Source organism: Acanthochromis polyacanthus, chromosome 19 (genome assembly GCF_021347895.1).
Source record: "Acanthochromis polyacanthus isolate Apoly-LR-REF ecotype Palm Island chromosome 19, KAUST_Apoly_ChrSc, whole genome shotgun sequence".
Taxonomy (NCBI): domain Eukaryota; kingdom Metazoa; phylum Chordata; class Actinopteri; family Pomacentridae; genus Acanthochromis; species Acanthochromis polyacanthus.
In genome coordinates, this window is record NC_067131.1 from 15645347 (window position 1) to 15661895 (window position 16549).

The following is a 16549-nucleotide window of genomic DNA, read 5'->3' on the forward strand; positions in this document are numbered from 1 at the left end:
AATCTACATTATGCTCAACTACATTCCCAGAAAACATTACAGAGCACTTTCTTGCAAGTCAGTTTTTGCACATTTAAAAGGTTGGTTGTGGTTTTTACCCCAAGTGACTAAAAGGAACCAATTAGCGATGGTATAATCATTAGATGATAAAATCCGTATGCTTTTTCCCTGCATCTAAGTAGTGGTGAGCTAGCTGTGGTAAAGGCTCGGTCGTCTGAACAACTGAGGCAGCAATCAGTGTGCTTCTGTAACAGATTTTAGTTGCGAATTAATGGCTGTTAATATTGATCTGGAACTGCATGAGTGAACACTGGTGATTTTCTTGTGGATCAAACTTTTCCTTGTACACTTTCCTTAGTATCTTATCTCGTGTGAGAAGGAGCTGCCACTTGCCCTATCCCTGAGACAAGCACTTGTACGGTATTTAGATGAACACTTAGCTGTTTGGAAAATGTTTGATTATTTGCTGACTTTGTAGGTGTATAAGTTCAAAATGAGATGTGAAATAAAACTAAATGTGCACAGATGTTGACTACTGCAGTTTCTCTCTGCTCTATGAATCTTAAATGGATTATGCAGCTGAGGTTTTCTTTTTCCCCAGATCTCTATAAATCCCAACATGTTAGGGCTTCAAAGAATATGGTAAGCTTTAAAGAGATACAGTAGCTTGAGTGATAGGCCATCAATAAAGGCAAGCCTCTGAGGTGGAAAAAGACATGATTCTATAATTGAAAATCATAAAACTGAATTGACAGACTTGTTTATATTTAGTCTATGGCCAAACTCATCTGCTTGCATCATACATCAGTATTGTCTCTGAGCCATGCTAGTACTTACTCTAAAGAAGGAATCAACAGTCCCTTTGTGCACTGATAAGATCTACCTGTGAATCTTTTGCCAGAACAATTATGTCATAACATCAAAGAAACAGTCATTCTGGTAAATCTGAAAGGTGGGCCTAATTTCAAATTACACAAGGCACAACCTACTGAATTACTTGATTTGGCCTTATCTGAACAACATATTTAACTCAAAAGCTAAAATGACTCTTTAAGGAATATATATTTAATAATATCCAATTAAAATATCTGCTAGCCAACAAATGAGCCATGATTTTGACCATGCTCACCCAATAATCCTCTCCTACACCATAAAGTTCAAAGTTCAGCATTTTAATTCCATATATAATCATATCCAAGTGCTTTCTTTGCAGCACAGACAAAATAATAAAAGTTATATTATGTTCATATGCTTTCTAATCACACTATACATATGTGCAATTGATTGTGTATAAAGACATATTTGGGTAATATCAAGGGCTGTTGTCTGTAAAAAAGACACTTCATATAAATGGCCAAAAATTGTTGTTTTAGCTGTTGGCTATTGTTTTCATCATGGATGTCCATGGTGTGAGGTAAGCCCAAATGATCAGGACTTCAAATAAACATGACAGATAACAATTATTCAATCATTCATTTATTTAATGATTTACTCAATCAATCGGTCATAAAATGTAGAATTTATTTCCGCAGTGGGCAGATCCACATCGTTTCATCTAATACACTTATTTCCCCTGATTTTATTTATTTCAAGCACATACTTCCTCTCTTTTCTATCTTGGGAAGCTGATTGGCCTGGGAAGGGAAGTAGGCGGGCTCTTGTTACTTCTACTGCCGGTTATTGGTTGCCTATTTGAAAATAGATGGTTTGGCGCTTCTCATTGGAGGGAAGCTCCGCGAGGTCTGTCTTTTGATTGGCCAATACAGCTGGCGGGAGAGGCGTCCACTAACTTTCGAATATTCAAACTGGATCTGAAGGCATTCGAGTGCAAACGTTTATCATTAGAGTTAGCTGGGGCTGGGCTAGCCAGTTTGTTGACGACTTGTATAGGATTTTAAGGCAGCGGGGTTTAGCAGGGAAAATATAAAGAATGGCTGCACCACTGAAGGTAACTTTGCTGTTATTTCGATGTTTGCTGCTGACTTACGTTAAGCCTAACGGTTAACTTACTGTTAGTAGTTAGCTTGCTGCTGTAGTTAGCTACAGTTAAAATAGCCACAGTTAAAGTTAACCAGCTAACATGTTTTAGTAGCTACAGTGGAGTAAAATGTGTTGTCCCCGAGGGGAAGCTTGTCTTGGTTGAATGGCTGCAGTCTGTTGCTTTACACTCAGGCATGAGAGAAACAGAGAAAAGAAAAAACACGAGGATACATTAAACTACTTAGAAACGAAACTCAACGGAACACGCTGCTAAGCTTAAACACTGATACATGATTCTACATTAACATAATTATAGCTAACAATGTATAACGGAAGAGCGCGTGATGTTAAGTTCCCCAATTCACTGGGCACTGAAACATCAATGCTTCATTTATCCCTTCTAGTAATACAACAACTTCCTTTCCAGATGTGGCACATGCTCAAATGTGATGCAGTCCCATAGTTCATATAAATACTATGAACCAAAACATTCACCTAAGTCGACAGCCCTTTCGTCTACCATTTCTAAGTACTGTTGCAGATGCTTTTCATTCAGCCTTTGTGCTTTGAAGTGTCCTTGATAAACACTTTGAAATCAGGTCAAAGGAACTGGTGATTTGATTTTTTTTCAGTAGACCAAGTTTTTGTGTTCCTGAAGTTCTCTGAGGTCTTGTTTTGTCCACTAAATGGTCACATTAAAACTCAAGATTCAAATAATTAAAGCATTGTACAGCTGTTAGACCAAGGGAGATTCCAGATGTGGTGGGTAGTTGTAGTTACAGGTAACTTCTATACGGTTACAAATCCTGTCTTGACCACAGTGCAAATTGCTGAAAAGATAACCTTCTGTTATTTCATCAGAACTTTTTTGAAAACAAGCCGGTGGAAAAGACGAAGAAAGATCCGAAGCGGCTGTCGGTGGAGAGGATCTATCAAAAGAAGACGCAGTTGGAGCACATTTTGCTCAGACCGGACTCCTACATAGGCTCTGTAGAGCCTGTCACTCAAGTAAGAATTTGCATAGCAATGTTTGTGTCTTTGAAACTGATGGCTTTCTTTAATCATCTCATATTTAAGTCGCACAGAAGTCAGTCTGAAGATTTTTGTTAATACTACTGAACTGCTGGATGCTGATTAACAGAACAAAGCACTAGTGGTTTATATGGTATGAATGTGTACGAAATATTTCCCATCATTTGTTGACTTCTTCCCTCAGCAAATGTGGGTGTATGATGAGGATGCTGGACTGAACAGCCGTGAGGTGACGTTTGTGCCTGGGCTTTACAAGATTTTTGACGAGATTCTTGGTGAGTAAATGGCTTGTAATTCTATATGACATCTAATATTGGTCATCCCATGGCAGGAATATTTTACTGAAGCTCTTTTTTTGTCCCAACCAACAGTAAATGCAGCTGACAACAAACAGAGGGACAAGAGCATGTCCTGCATCAAAGTCAACATTGATGTGTGAGTGTCTGTAATTCTACTACATTTGCCTGCAAGCTGCCAAACCCCCATATCCAAGTGTCCTTGATGTAACAGATGCACATGGTAATAGGAGTGCGTGTTTTTCCTTTTAGTGAAAACAACGTCATCACTGTGTGGAATAATGGGAAGGGTATTCCAGTGGTGGAGCACAAGGTGGAGAAGGTCTATGTGCCGGCTCTCATCTTTGGACAGCTCCTTACCTCCAGTAACTATGATGATGATGAGAAGAAAGTCACCGGTGAGACTAACAGTTTTATTTGGATTGCAGTGCCTAATGTGTTGGTGTATTTTAGTACAGTTCTTGTTTTTATATCTCTGGTATTTTGGCATATGATGATAATGCCAACTATGCATTTACAATCGAGTCTGGCATCATGAGCGACATGTGTAATAACCGATCATATGTTTTAAATTAGAAACCTATCTTGAGCATAATATCTAAACTATTACTGCAACCCTTCCCTGCAAAAATATATCTACTCTACTGTTAATCTTGTATAATTAGAGACTGAATTATACTACCCCAATCCAAAAGGAATATTTTATCATAACCAATAGTTTCACCAAAGAGAAATGTAGTTTTAGGGCACATAAAGGATCTTGGGTCAACAGCAGCTGCAATAGCATCCTAACTGACATCTTTATGCCAATACTTGTTTTTCAGGTGGACGTAATGGCTATGGTGCTAAGCTTTGCAACATCTTCAGTACAAAGTTTACTGTAGAGACTGCCTGTAAAGAGTCGAAAAGGTCTTTCAAGCAGGTAGGAAGGAGGATGAACTAAAATATACTTGAGTAGTTATTTTCACTTGTGAGGGGAGCTTGTAAATTTACAGCATGTTCATGTTTGCCACAGACTTGGTATGACAACATGGGCAGAGCAGGGGATGCTAGCATCAAACCCTTTGATGGAGAGGAGTACACTTGCATCACCTTCAAGCCAGATCTGGCCAAGTTTAAGATGAGCGTTCTGGACAAAGACACAGTAGCTCTGATGACCAGGAGGGCCTATGACATCGCTGGATCCACTAAGGGTGTCCGGGTGTACTTCAATGGAAAGAAGCTGCCAGTAAGTTACCGTGCTGCTTTACTTTTCTGGCTGTTGCTTTCCACCTGAGGTCAGCCCCTCTATCAGGTAGCTTTTTATAAATTAGATTGTCGTATTTAAAATGAGGTTCAAACAATCTCAACTAAAGACATGAATTAAATAAATTTGAAGCTGACATGAGGTCAGACGAACCTCTTTCAGCTGAGAACATGTATGTAAGGTGTTACTGTGGTCAGCATGAGTTTTACTGACAAATGATTGAGACAAAGACTGATGGTTTTAGATTGATACAAAAAAAGGATTAAAAAAAATAATGAAGTGTGCAGGTTTTTTTTAATGACCCCAAGTGTCTGTAATTAAACATATACTGACTGTTTTTTACTGAAATTGCCTGTTTATGCTGCAGTTATCTTTAAAATCAGTTGGATTGTGCATTAATGTAACACATTCCAACTAGAAGTGCTCAGTGCTCTAAAGGAAATATGCTAGTGTTCATTTTTGTTTAACTAAAATATGTGAAATTTCACTGTCTGTGGATACATCTTTGTATATAGCCTCATGAAGCCTTAAAGGCGGCACTAACTGCTGTTTGGAATATAATCTATGATGGCTAGCCAGACCTAGCCGATGTCTGTCAAATGTGGCATCAGTGTTACATACACTCAACAAAAATATAAACGCAACACAGTCTAAGGCACACCTGTGCACTAATCATGGTGTCTAATCAGCATCTTGATGTGGCACACCTGTGAGGTGGGATGGATTATCTCAGCAAAGGAGAAGTGCTCACTGTCACAGATTTAGACAGATTTGTGAACAATATGTGAGAGAAATGGTGATATTGTGTATGTGAAAAAAGTTTTAGATCTTTGAGTTCATCTCATGAAAAATGGGAGCAAAAACAAAAGTGTTGCGTTTATATTTTTGTTGAGGGTATACATGAATCCAAATAATGAAAATGACTGCATACAAAGTTTGATGACATTGTTAAAATGTTTTTTATTATCCCTCCCCGTTGCCCGCCTGCCTTGATTGTTTGGTTTGTTTTTTTAAGATCTGTTCAGTTTAAGCTTCCCCAGTTGCTTCAAAAGCCTGCAGGGTATAAATCTTGGGATTCAAACTAAAATGACCACTCTTGCCCTCCAGGTTACAGGCTTCCGTAGCTATGTGGACATGTATGTAAAGGACAAGGTGGATGAGTTGGGTGGTCCTATCACTGTGATCCATGAGACTGTCAATGAGCGCTGGGAGGTCTGCCTCACCATGAGCGAGAAAGGCTTCCAGCAAGTCAGCTTTGTCAACAGTATTGCCACGACCAAGGTAATGTCTCAGTTTATTAGATTTTTTTGTTGGGGATGCTTTGTGTATAAATGTGTAGCAGAGTAATTGATGCATTAGTATGGGTTGTGGCCTCTATGCCAAATCAATACTTAAAATGTTTTAAGTTGTTTCTTGGAATACTATGCCAATTGTATTTTTCTTATTTTGTCAGCCCTCTTTAAATGTACATCTTAGAGCAGTATGAAGCATTTTAGGGCTGACTGAACCAGTAGCCCAGGTACTTTTGGCAGCAAAGTACAAGTTTGGCTGCTCTCCCAGTCACTTTGTGTCACTATGATTAAGACTTACGGCATTTATTCTGTAAATGGGATCTTCCGTTTGTCCTCTGGAACTTAGGGAGGCAGGCACATTGACTATGTGACCGACCAAGTGGTTGGCAAGCTCATTGAAGTGGTGAAGAAGAAGAACAAAGCTGGAGTGGCAGTCAAGCCTTTCCAGGTACAGTCATCTTACTGTAAACTCACATTTTGTGATCACATTGTCCCAGCTGCTGCTGGAGCAGGACCAAGTAGCTGTCTATAAATAAAATGCAATAACTGCCTGTGCTCTGCTTCATCTCCTTCTAGGTGAAAAACCACATGTGGCTGTTTGTGAATTGCCTGATTGAGAACCCAACCTTTGACTCTCAGACCAAAGAGAACATGACGAAGCAACAGAAGAGCTTTGGCTCCACTTGTCCCCTCAGTGACAAGTTCTTCAAACAGGTGCTGATGGAAAACCTCTTTCACTGCATTCCTCAAAAATATCATCATTCAGATTCCACTAATTCGTCTTTTGAACTCCGTAGGCTACATCCTGTGGGATTGTGGAGAGCATCATGAACTGGGTGAAGTTCAAGGCTCAGTCCCAGCTTAACAAGAAATGCTCAGCTGTTAAACACACAAAAATCAAAGGTGTGCCAAAACTGGATGATGCCAACGACGCAGGTAATATATACCAACCCCTTCTTTATTTTTTTCACTCCAGTCTAGCATTATGAGGATACAACTGAGCTGCAGTAAGCGTGTACTAACTGTGTTTTTGATGCAGGTGGGAAGAACTCCATCGGCTGCACACTGATCCTTACAGAGGGAGACTCAGCCAAGACTCTCGCTGTGTCTGGGCTGGGAGTGGTCGGAAGAGACCGCTATGGAGTCTTCCCCCTCAGAGGAAAAATGCTCAACGTCCGGGAGGCCTCACACAAACAGGTTAATCTCAGCTGTGTTTTCTTTTATAGACATGAAATGGCATCAAAGAGTACCAAAACAAAAACTATATTTAGCATCATCTCTCTGTATTTTAGTGACAGTTCTTTGTAAGCAACTGAGAGTAATAATTTTTGATAATCCTTCTCAGATTATGGAAAATGCCGAAATCAACAACATCATCAAGATCCTTGGTCTGCAGTACAAGAAGAACTACAGCGACCCAGAATCCCTCAAGAGTCTGCGTTACGGCAAGATCATGATCATGACAGATCAGGTATTTTTTCACTGTTATTTTCATGTCAGACATCATCTACTTATTTTGTATTGCTTGGGACTTTTCAAGTGCTGCTATTCCTACGTATGCATGTGAGTGTAGGTCACGGTTGCAGAAGCTCTGAAGTTTTTCCACCAGAATGTAAAGAAATGGAGGACATTTTTTTTCCCCCAAACACTTTATGCACACATCAGGAATATATGAAGGGAATGTGAAAGGAGAGCAAGAACAAAAGCAGATCAGAGCAGGTTTTTACAGAGTTATTGGAGTCTCCAAGTCACAAACTACAAAATAGAAAGAAAGCAACAGCTCTCAAATCTGCAAAGTAAAATTAATTTCAAAGTTAATCCTTCTGCCACAGAAAAATACCAATTTTGGAAAGTACAACAGAGAAATGTGCACTGAGCAAACTATGGCCTTGAAAGATAGTAACCCAGTGGGGCAGCTAAAGTTTTGCACTTCTTCTCTCCCAGCGTAGTGGTGGAGAGACTTCAGGGCCATCACTTCAGTAGTTGTCAAGGCCTGAAGATTTTATATAATATTGAGGTTGTTACACATTTCCTTAGCAGGTGTTAATGCTGGGCTTTATTGATTATCTCACAATAGTATGACTATTCCTGTGATTGTGACAGGATCAAGATGGCTCCCATATTAAGGGCTTACTGATCAACTTCATCCACCACAACTGGCCATCACTGCTGCGCCACAACTTCCTGGAAGAGTTCATCACCCCCATCATCAAGGTACATGGGCTCACCAAAAGTCTAACACCGAGTCTAAAAAATAACTGGGGCCTTGCCGGCAAAATGTTTCGCTTGAGTCTATTCAGAAGGAGATCAAGTAGGTCCTGTCCTGTTTTCATGAGATGTTTTTGCTTAGATATCTGGAACATTAGGGAAAGAAGTGGAATGATTTGGTGACAGAACAAATAATGTGAAACAAAGGTGATATGAAGCAGCAGTAGAAGTCAAGGCTCTGAACTAGTCCACCCAAGCTAGGAACAACACTACCCTCTGGTGTCAAGAAACAAGAATACTCAGACCTGGATTTATTTCAAAGGAAAGCTGCTTTTAGTTCTGTTATGAATACAAAAATATACTTTTTTTTAAAATCAGAAATCCCATTTTTACATGATTTTTGCTACATTTGATTCAAAGTATTTTCTTATTTTGATCTTTTTTGTTGTGAAACAAAGAAAGGAAGAGAGAAGTCTTTGCCAACATCTTATTTCTCTCTATTTAGGTATCTTTCAAGAAAACTCAGCTGTCTTTCTATAGTATCCCAGAATTCAATGCTTGGAAGGAGAGCCAGCCCAACCACAAATCTTGGAAAATCAAATACTACAAAGGTTTGTTACAAACCACTGTGTGGTAGTAAAACTAACAAGTAAGCCACTAATCCTTCCTGGTTAGCGTCATGGTTATAGTTTTGTACGCGTTATCACATCGCTTTAACCTATATTTTCTGTTCCTTGGTGGCCTTTGTCCATCCAGGTTTGGGAACCAGCACATCGCAGGAAGCCAAGGAGTACTTCTCTGATATGCAGAGACACCGTATCCCCTTCAAGTACTCTGGACCTCAGGACGATGAAGCTATCACCCTTGTAAGATGTTACTCATCTGTTTGGACCATTGCCCAGCCACTGTGATTTACACCCCGGGCAGGATCGCATCAAATTTAATCTGAGCTTTTTAAGGCTGCTGTAAACTCGTTACTATAAGTAATATCTGAATTTCTGGCTAATGTGTTATTATTGCGTCGTTTTTCCTTTTGTCTAGGCCTTTAGCAAGAAGAAAGTGGACGAGCGGAAAGAGTGGCTCACCAACTTCATGATGAACAGACGCCAGCGTAGGGAGCACAACCTGCCTGAGGTAATGCCTCTACAGTTGGTGAACTTTATGTGCTTTATTGCCGTTTTCCATTAAGTCTGATTGCATGTTTTGCCATCTCTTCACAGGAATACCTTTATGGTCAGTCGACCAAGTCCCTCTCCTACAATGACTTTGTCAACAAGGAGCTGGTACTTTTCTCCAACTCTGACAATGAGAGGTCCATTCCCTGCCTGGTGGATGGTGCGTGAAATGATCACCAAGAACAAGTTTAGTAGCTCTTAAGAAATGCCCTTTGTGGTGTCGGGAGTGATCTAATGTGTGTGTGTGTGTGTGTGTGTGTGTCAGGTCTGAAACCAGGACAGAGGAAGGTGCTGTTCTGTTGCTTCAAGAGAAATGACAAGCGAGAGGTGAAGGTGGCCCAGTTGGCCGGCTCAGTGGCTGAGATGTCCGCCTACCACCACGGGGAGGTGAGAAAGCTTGAATATGTTGGTTTGTCAATGACTTTACAGTGCTGACGATTTTCACCAAACTTCCTTTGTTTGTCTTTTTAATATAGTTTGTTGGTTTGATTTTCATTTACTGCAAATTATTGCTTTCATATCTGTGGAAATACATTTATTTGAAACTTGATTTTTATTTAGCTCCTGTATGTTGTTTCTTTGTGTTTGTACAGAATATGTCAGTTTTGATTTTTAAGACATGTGCTCTTCTTGGCCAAGGCCAGATCTATAAACTCAGCAGCAGATTCTGGTTAAATAAAATCCGTTCATTTGGAGGAAAGAGAAGGCACAACTGCCTTTCATTAAAAAAAAAAACTGATATTTTACCAACTGATCCTGGTGATGAATGTGAGGTATATTCTTTCGGTTTCTGTTCATTTAGTCTGAACTCTTCAAATTTCAGGTCTCCCTGATGATGACCATTATTGGTTTAGCTCAGAACTTTGTTGGAAGCAACAACTTGAACCTGCTGCAGCCTCTGGGACAGTTTGGAACCAGGTTACACGGAGGCAAAGACTCTGCCAGCCCTCGATACATCTTCACCATGCTCAGGTCAGCAGACACTTTACAAACCGAAATGATCTAAAGCTACACATGATGCGTCCTCCACACATGTGCCAGCTTGAAGTTGCATTTAGTGAGCATCATTGTTTCCTTTGTCATTGATTGAGCCTAAAATTCCCCCAACTTTCTGCACCTGCAGCCCCCTGGCCCGCCTCGTTTTCCCAGCCGTCGACGACAACCTGCTCAAGTACAACTTTGATGACAACCAACGTGTAGAGCCAGAGTGGTACATGCCCATCATCCCCACTGTGCTGGTGAACGGAATAGAAGGTATCGGCACAGGCTGGGCCAGCAAGATTCCCAACTTCGACATACGCGAGATCATCACCAACATCCACCGTATGCTGAACAACGAGGAGCCTCTGCCCATGGTGAGGACAGGGACTGACTTTCTGGGATTTGCCATCGTGCATCTCCTAGTATACAACACAACTGATGAGTTTGATGCGTTTTTCTTTCTTCCATAGCTTCCAAACTACAAAGGCTTCAGAGGCACAATTGAGCAGGTGATGGAAAACCAGTACATGAACAGCGGAGAGGTTTCCATCATCGATTCCACGACTATCGAGATCTCTGAATTGCCGGTCAAGTCGTGGACACAAGTTAGTCTTAAAGCTTTGTCCTGCTTCAAGATGTTCAATTAATTTATATGTATTTTAAGTGATCTTGTGACCATTTGAATTTATTCTGTCATTGCTTGTTTTTCTCTGTGGTTTAGGTCTACAAGGAGAACGTGCTGGAGCCGATGTTAAACGGCACAGAGAAGGTTCCTCCTCTCATCACGGACTACAAGGAATACCACACTGACACCACAGTGCGCTTTGTGGTCAAGATGACTGCAGAGAAACTGATAGAGGCAGAAGCTGCTGGCCTTCATAAAGTCTTCAAACTGCAGAGCCCCCTCACCTGCAATTCTATGGTAACAGCTGCCACGTACAAACAAATGCTCCTTTTATGACATCATTTCTGGACACGTTTTCAAACTGTTCTCTCGTTTTAGGTTCTGTTCGACCATGTAGGCAGCCTGAAAAAGTACGAGTCTGTGCAGGACATTCTCAAGGACTTCTTTCAGCTGAGGATGAAGTACTATGTGCTGAGGAAGGACTGGCTGGCAGGGATGCTGGGGGCCGAGAGTGCAAAGCTCACCAACCAGGCCCGCTTCATCCTGGAGAAAATTCAGGGCATTTTGGTCATTGGTTAGTAGCTAGTTCTCAGTTTATTTGCAGAAATGTGTCCCAGAGTTTGACCTTAAATCAAAAGCTGAACAATATCTGTCTACATTTTTCATTTAAAACATCTTGAAATTGTAATATTTTAAATGAAAATCACATTTTCGAAGATCTTTTTAGCCATAACTGTGCAGACCTGCAATGATGGTTTGTTTTTCCTTAATGCAATACGTTGATATTGTCCCATCTGCTTGTAGAGAACAAACCCAAAAAGGAATTGATTCGCATGCTGCAGAAGATGGGCTACGACTCGGACCCGGTCAAGGCTTGGAAACAAGCTCAAGAGAAGGTAGGATATTCAGATTCCAATGGTTTTCAGTGACAGCATTAAGGAGCGCTAAATAAGCCGCCTTGTGTCTGACCTTTTAGAATGACGAGGAGATGGAAGATGAAGAGGAGGAGGAAGAAAAGGAGAAAGAAGACGACAGTGGGCCCGACTACAACTACCTGCTGAGTATGCCCATGTGGTTCCTGACCAAAGAGAAGAAAGAGGAGCTGTGCAAACAGAGGGATGCTAAGGTGGGACTCACTGGTGGTTGTCATATAAAATTCAATTATAAATTGGTCTGTTTTCTGTTATCCGTGCCCTTTTCTGACCCAACTGCTGTTCTATAGATGACAGAGCTGAACACGCTGAAGAAGAAGAGTCCAGCAGACCTGTGGAAGGAAGACCTCGCTGCTTTTTCAGAGGAACTGGAGGTATTGTCCTGCTGTGTCTGTTCATTGTTTGTTCTGCATCCAGTTATAAGTGCACTTTGTCAGTCAGATGCGGCGAGATACGGTATCTTCAGTGTAGAAATGATTGCATTCAGAGCTGTAACCGTCAAACATTCCCTCTTGAAACGACTTCTGATATTTGTTTTTCTTGTTTTTAGCGCGTTGAAGCAAAAGAAAAGGAGAACGCCGGTATGCCTGTAAAGGCGACTGGAAAAGGCAAAGTGGTGAAGGTGAAGGTGAAGCAGGAGACCATGCCCACGCCACAAGGTCGCCGCGTTGTTCCACGTGTGACCAGCACAATGAAAGCCGAGGCTAACAGGAAGGCCAATCTGAAGAAAGGAGAGGGCAAAAGAGGCAGAAATGTCAAGGTGTGTCTTTTCATTTGTTGTCAGTCTAATCTGCCTGGACTATCACTGGCTCGGTGTGCTTTGCAGTGTATTATTACAGCCCGGTCTTTCGTGAAACTGTCACGTCAGTTTTTGTTTCGGTTTCGTGCGCACCAACACGATGTCGTCATGTTTTTCGTGCCGCTCACCACGAGCGAAACCCGCTGTGGTAATCACATCTGAAAGTGGTTTATACCGGCGGATTCATGACGATTTAAGCTGTCCATCGGCGTTTGCGGCCGCCGCCAGACATCCGGCCACAGCAGCGGCCGCGGCGGCGGCGGCCACAAACGCTGATGGACAGCTTAGATCGTCATGAATCCGCCGAATTTGCATAGGAATTTAAAGAATGTGCGGCGGCCGAAGCAGCGGCCGCAACGGCGGCCGCAAACGCCAATGGACAGCTTAGATCGTCATGAATCCGCCGGTATAAACCACTTTCAGATGTGATTACCACAGCGGGTTTCGCTCGTGGTGAGCGGCACGATAAACATGACGACATCGTGTTGGTGCGCACGAAACCGAAACAAAAACTGACGTGACAGTTTCACGAATCCCCGTGAGACCGTGTTATTGTGTTTGTTTTAGTCTTCACATTATCACAACTGTCATATACAAAACTGATTTGTGTTTCGAAGGAACAGTTTTTGCTGCATTGCCCTCCCAGAACGTACCATTTTCCCTGACCTCATTTCTGTCTTTGTAGAGTGAAAATGTAGTGATGGCGATGGAGTTTGGAGAAGACGCAGAGAACACAGAGCCAGTTGAAGAAACCGGCTTGGCCGCACGACTGAGCAAGAAAACGAAAACCCAGGCCAAGGAGAAAGGTGAGGACGACTGTTAAGTAACAGCAGGAAATGTTCCATTACGACTCTGAGTTTGTAAGGGTTGACTGAGCGTGTGACTTAAAGACTTCCTGTTAAAGCAAGGCAGATCAGAATGTGATGTACATTCAACATCTGTTCAGAATTCTTGTGCAGTTTATCATGAACAACGTGGAACATTCACCTGTAAACGTTTTTTTTCATACATTTTATTGATACTTAATATCAAAATTTAGTTAAAAAATGTGTTAAATTTGTTAGAATTTGTCGTATTCAGCAGTCATGATAAAGCATTAATATATATGTTCTGTGACTCTGATGCACCACAGAAAGCTCTGTTATAGACATTCAACCAAACAGGAATGTTTTAAAATGTCTCTTAAGTTGTGAAAATGTTGAGAAAAGTCCTGCACACACAAAGGCTGCACTGCTCTTTACTTGTATTGTAGAATAACAAAGTGCTTAGCCTAAAATGTATATTAGATTATATTGGAGCACACACAGCAAAAGTGATCATGAATGATGGGTGATTTAAGAGACAGTAAAAATATAGATTACTGCTTCTAGAGCTGCATTGCATTTTAATTAATGATGACTATGAGACACACTTTATTGCAGCAGTATCTAAGACTGGCAAGCAGACAACTCTTCAGTTCAAGCCCGCTGTCCAGAAGCCAAAGAAGAATCCGTGGTCAGATGAGTCTGATGATCCGTCCGACGGTGAAATGGAGGCAGAGGAAGACGTCGGCCCCAGAGAGCGGATAGAACGCAAAACTAAAGGTGAATCCGCTGGACGACACCAATCATTATCCCCCACTGATGGATAAATGCATCGACAAATAGCTGCTTCAGTTGTCCGTTTGCTCTTACGTGACAACCACTTAGCCGATCACCGTTCTAAGCTCTTCCTTACCCAGATCGCGAGGCAATCTGTAAACACTCCACAAATGTTTCCTGAGGATAATTGCCACTGATGCCAGTTTATCTCGAGCTGATTGCAACAGCTGTTGGATTACTCATTTAGCAGGAGTAATCAAAGAAGCAAGAAATGGCAGCATTAGTAAAGCGGTGTGTTCTGTTTTCCTTTCCTTAAGCTACGGTGAAGTACAGCATGTCTGACAGCGAAGAGGAATTTGATGACTGGGGGAAGAAGGAAGCTCCAAAGCGGAAAGCTGTCACCAGCGATGATGACGCCAGTTTCGCCCCAGAGCCCAGCACCGTGTCCGACAGCGACGCAGACCCTCCAGCCCCACCACCTCCCAAAGCTAAGGAACCTGCGTGAGTATGAGACAGCAGATGACTCGTGTCTAAAGCGGATTTCACATTTCCTGTCCATTTTTTTTATTTTTCTGGTCAACATTAAGTTACGTTTTTGTCATTTCACTCCAGGAAGAAAGTGGCAAAGAGCAAAATGGTTAAACAGACAGACACCAAGTCAAGTTGTAAGTATTTTTATTGGACTCTTGTCACATAAAGAAATGTTAGGGCAAAGGTCAGAGGAGTAATGTTTTGCTCATTCTCAAACTTTACAGCTCAGTCAGATGATCCTGCACCCAAGGCCCCAGCTCAACGTAAAACCAAAGAGGCTGCACCCAAGAAAACGGCTGCAGCCAAGAAACCAGCTGCATCCAAGAAGAAGGCTGCAGGTAACACCACAAAGACTGTTTAATTAAGGAGAGCTTCGTGTGATTTGTTTGTAGCACAAACGCTAACAAAAAGTATACAGGGTGTCCCAAAAAATTTGACATCATTTCGCAGGCCAATAATGTTGGCAGTTCTTGTTGAAATGACCTCAAATTTTCATAGAATGTATAGAAACAGAACAAGATTTTATATTTAATGTTTTATCTTTGCTCGGTTTTCAGGTTCAGCCGTGCCATTCACTCCCAAAGAGAAGTCATTTTGTGTCTTGGAATTTGTTGATGATGGTCTACCAGATCTTTAGCCCTGCATAAGCAGCCTTCCTCTTTAGATTTTTGGTACCAAGTTCAAATTTGCTTGCCAGTTGGTGAAGATTTTCCAAATTTTGCATTGAAGGCACGCTGCACAGCCTTGGGTGACTGTGTGTGAGCATATTCCAGGACGCAAAATGACTTCGCTTTAGGAGTGAACAGCATGGCTCCACCTGAAAACACAACAAAAATAAAACCTTAAATATGCAATCTTGATCTGTTTCTATACATTCTGTGAAAATTTGAGGTTATTCCAACGAGAATTGCCACAATTGTTGGCCTGCAAAATGATGTCAGATTGTTTGGGACACCCTGTATATCCATCTTTTCCTTGTGTGCACATTCTTATCCTACATGGTTTGTTTGTCCTGTTGATTTCTCCTTGTAGATGTGAAGCAGCCATCTATCTTGGAAGCGCTCTCTAAGCCCAAACCTGCAACCAGTGCCGCTTCCAAGAAGGTGCCTTCGTTTGACTCCAGCGACTCGGATATTGAAGCGAAACCTGCGATTAAGAAGGCAAAAGCTGCCGTAAAACGAAAACAGGCCGTCAGCGACGACTCTGACAGCAGCTCGGACGACCTCATGTCACGTCTCAAAGCCAAAGCAGCCGGCGGCAAGGTCGGTTTTTACGCTCGGCTCTGAATTCAAACAGCCTTTAAGCTGTCGTTTTATTATTTTCTGATTTATTTTTTAAGTTGTCATGGACATGTTTCACACCAGAATATTTTTGTTTGCTGTAGAAAACCAAGAGCTGGGAGGAAGACGAGGACGACAGCTTCCAGCTTTCAGACCAAGAAGCAGCTCCGGTAGCCGTGGCTCAGCGGGACAAGCCTTCACGTGCCCGGAAACCCGTCACTTACATGATGGACTCCGACTCAGATGAAGATTTTTAAATCACAGTACAAGTCAGATTCTTTCGTATGTTACGTACATAGTGTTTGCCACCGATATGCTTTTATCAGCTGAAGCACGGCTGCATCTACGTCCTCAGCTTAAGTGGACCTTATAGCTGCAGTCTGTGTAACCTTTAAAATGTTTCTTAACCTTTCAAAGAGCTGAAAATGATGTGTTGGATGCTGTTATAGTCAGGTTTTAGTCTACCGTTGACTTTTTTCTAGGTTTTTTAAATGTCTTTTGTATTCCACTTGTGTGTGTTTTGTCTTGTCTTGTAAATATTTCACTGGCTGTTCGATTTTGGAATTATAATAATAAAGTTAACTTGTTTGTA

The 16549-nt window shown here is 41.6% G+C and overlaps 1 protein-coding gene across 2 annotated transcripts; it reads left to right on the forward strand.

Moving 5' to 3' along the window:
• The first annotated feature begins 1803 nt into the window (after positions 1 to 1803).
• top2a (DNA topoisomerase II alpha) lies at positions 1804 to 16549 on the forward strand. Of its 2 annotated transcripts, none has more exons than XM_022204889.2 (35): positions 1804 to 1948; positions 2842 to 2988; positions 3197 to 3287; positions 3384 to 3447; positions 3561 to 3706; positions 4133 to 4230; positions 4324 to 4536; positions 5662 to 5835; positions 6193 to 6294; positions 6423 to 6560; positions 6644 to 6782; positions 6886 to 7043; positions 7192 to 7317; positions 7950 to 8060; positions 8560 to 8665; positions 8811 to 8920; positions 9096 to 9188; positions 9275 to 9389; positions 9495 to 9616; positions 10053 to 10201; positions 10353 to 10584; positions 10681 to 10815; positions 10932 to 11132; positions 11214 to 11409; positions 11640 to 11731; positions 11812 to 11961; positions 12058 to 12141; positions 12318 to 12527; positions 13252 to 13372; positions 13988 to 14149; positions 14464 to 14647; positions 14759 to 14811; positions 14902 to 15015; positions 15710 to 15939; positions 16062 to 16549. In XM_022204889.2, exons 1-35 carry the CDS (start codon positions 1931 to 1933, stop codon positions 16212 to 16214), a joined length of 4737 nt encoding a protein of 1578 aa, XP_022060581.2. In that variant the 5' UTR covers positions 1804 to 1930; the 3' UTR covers positions 16215 to 16549. The 2 variants fall into 2 exon arrangements, with proteins under 2 accessions (XP_022060581.2, XP_022060582.2); XM_022204890.2 differs by having other exon boundaries at positions 13991 to 14149.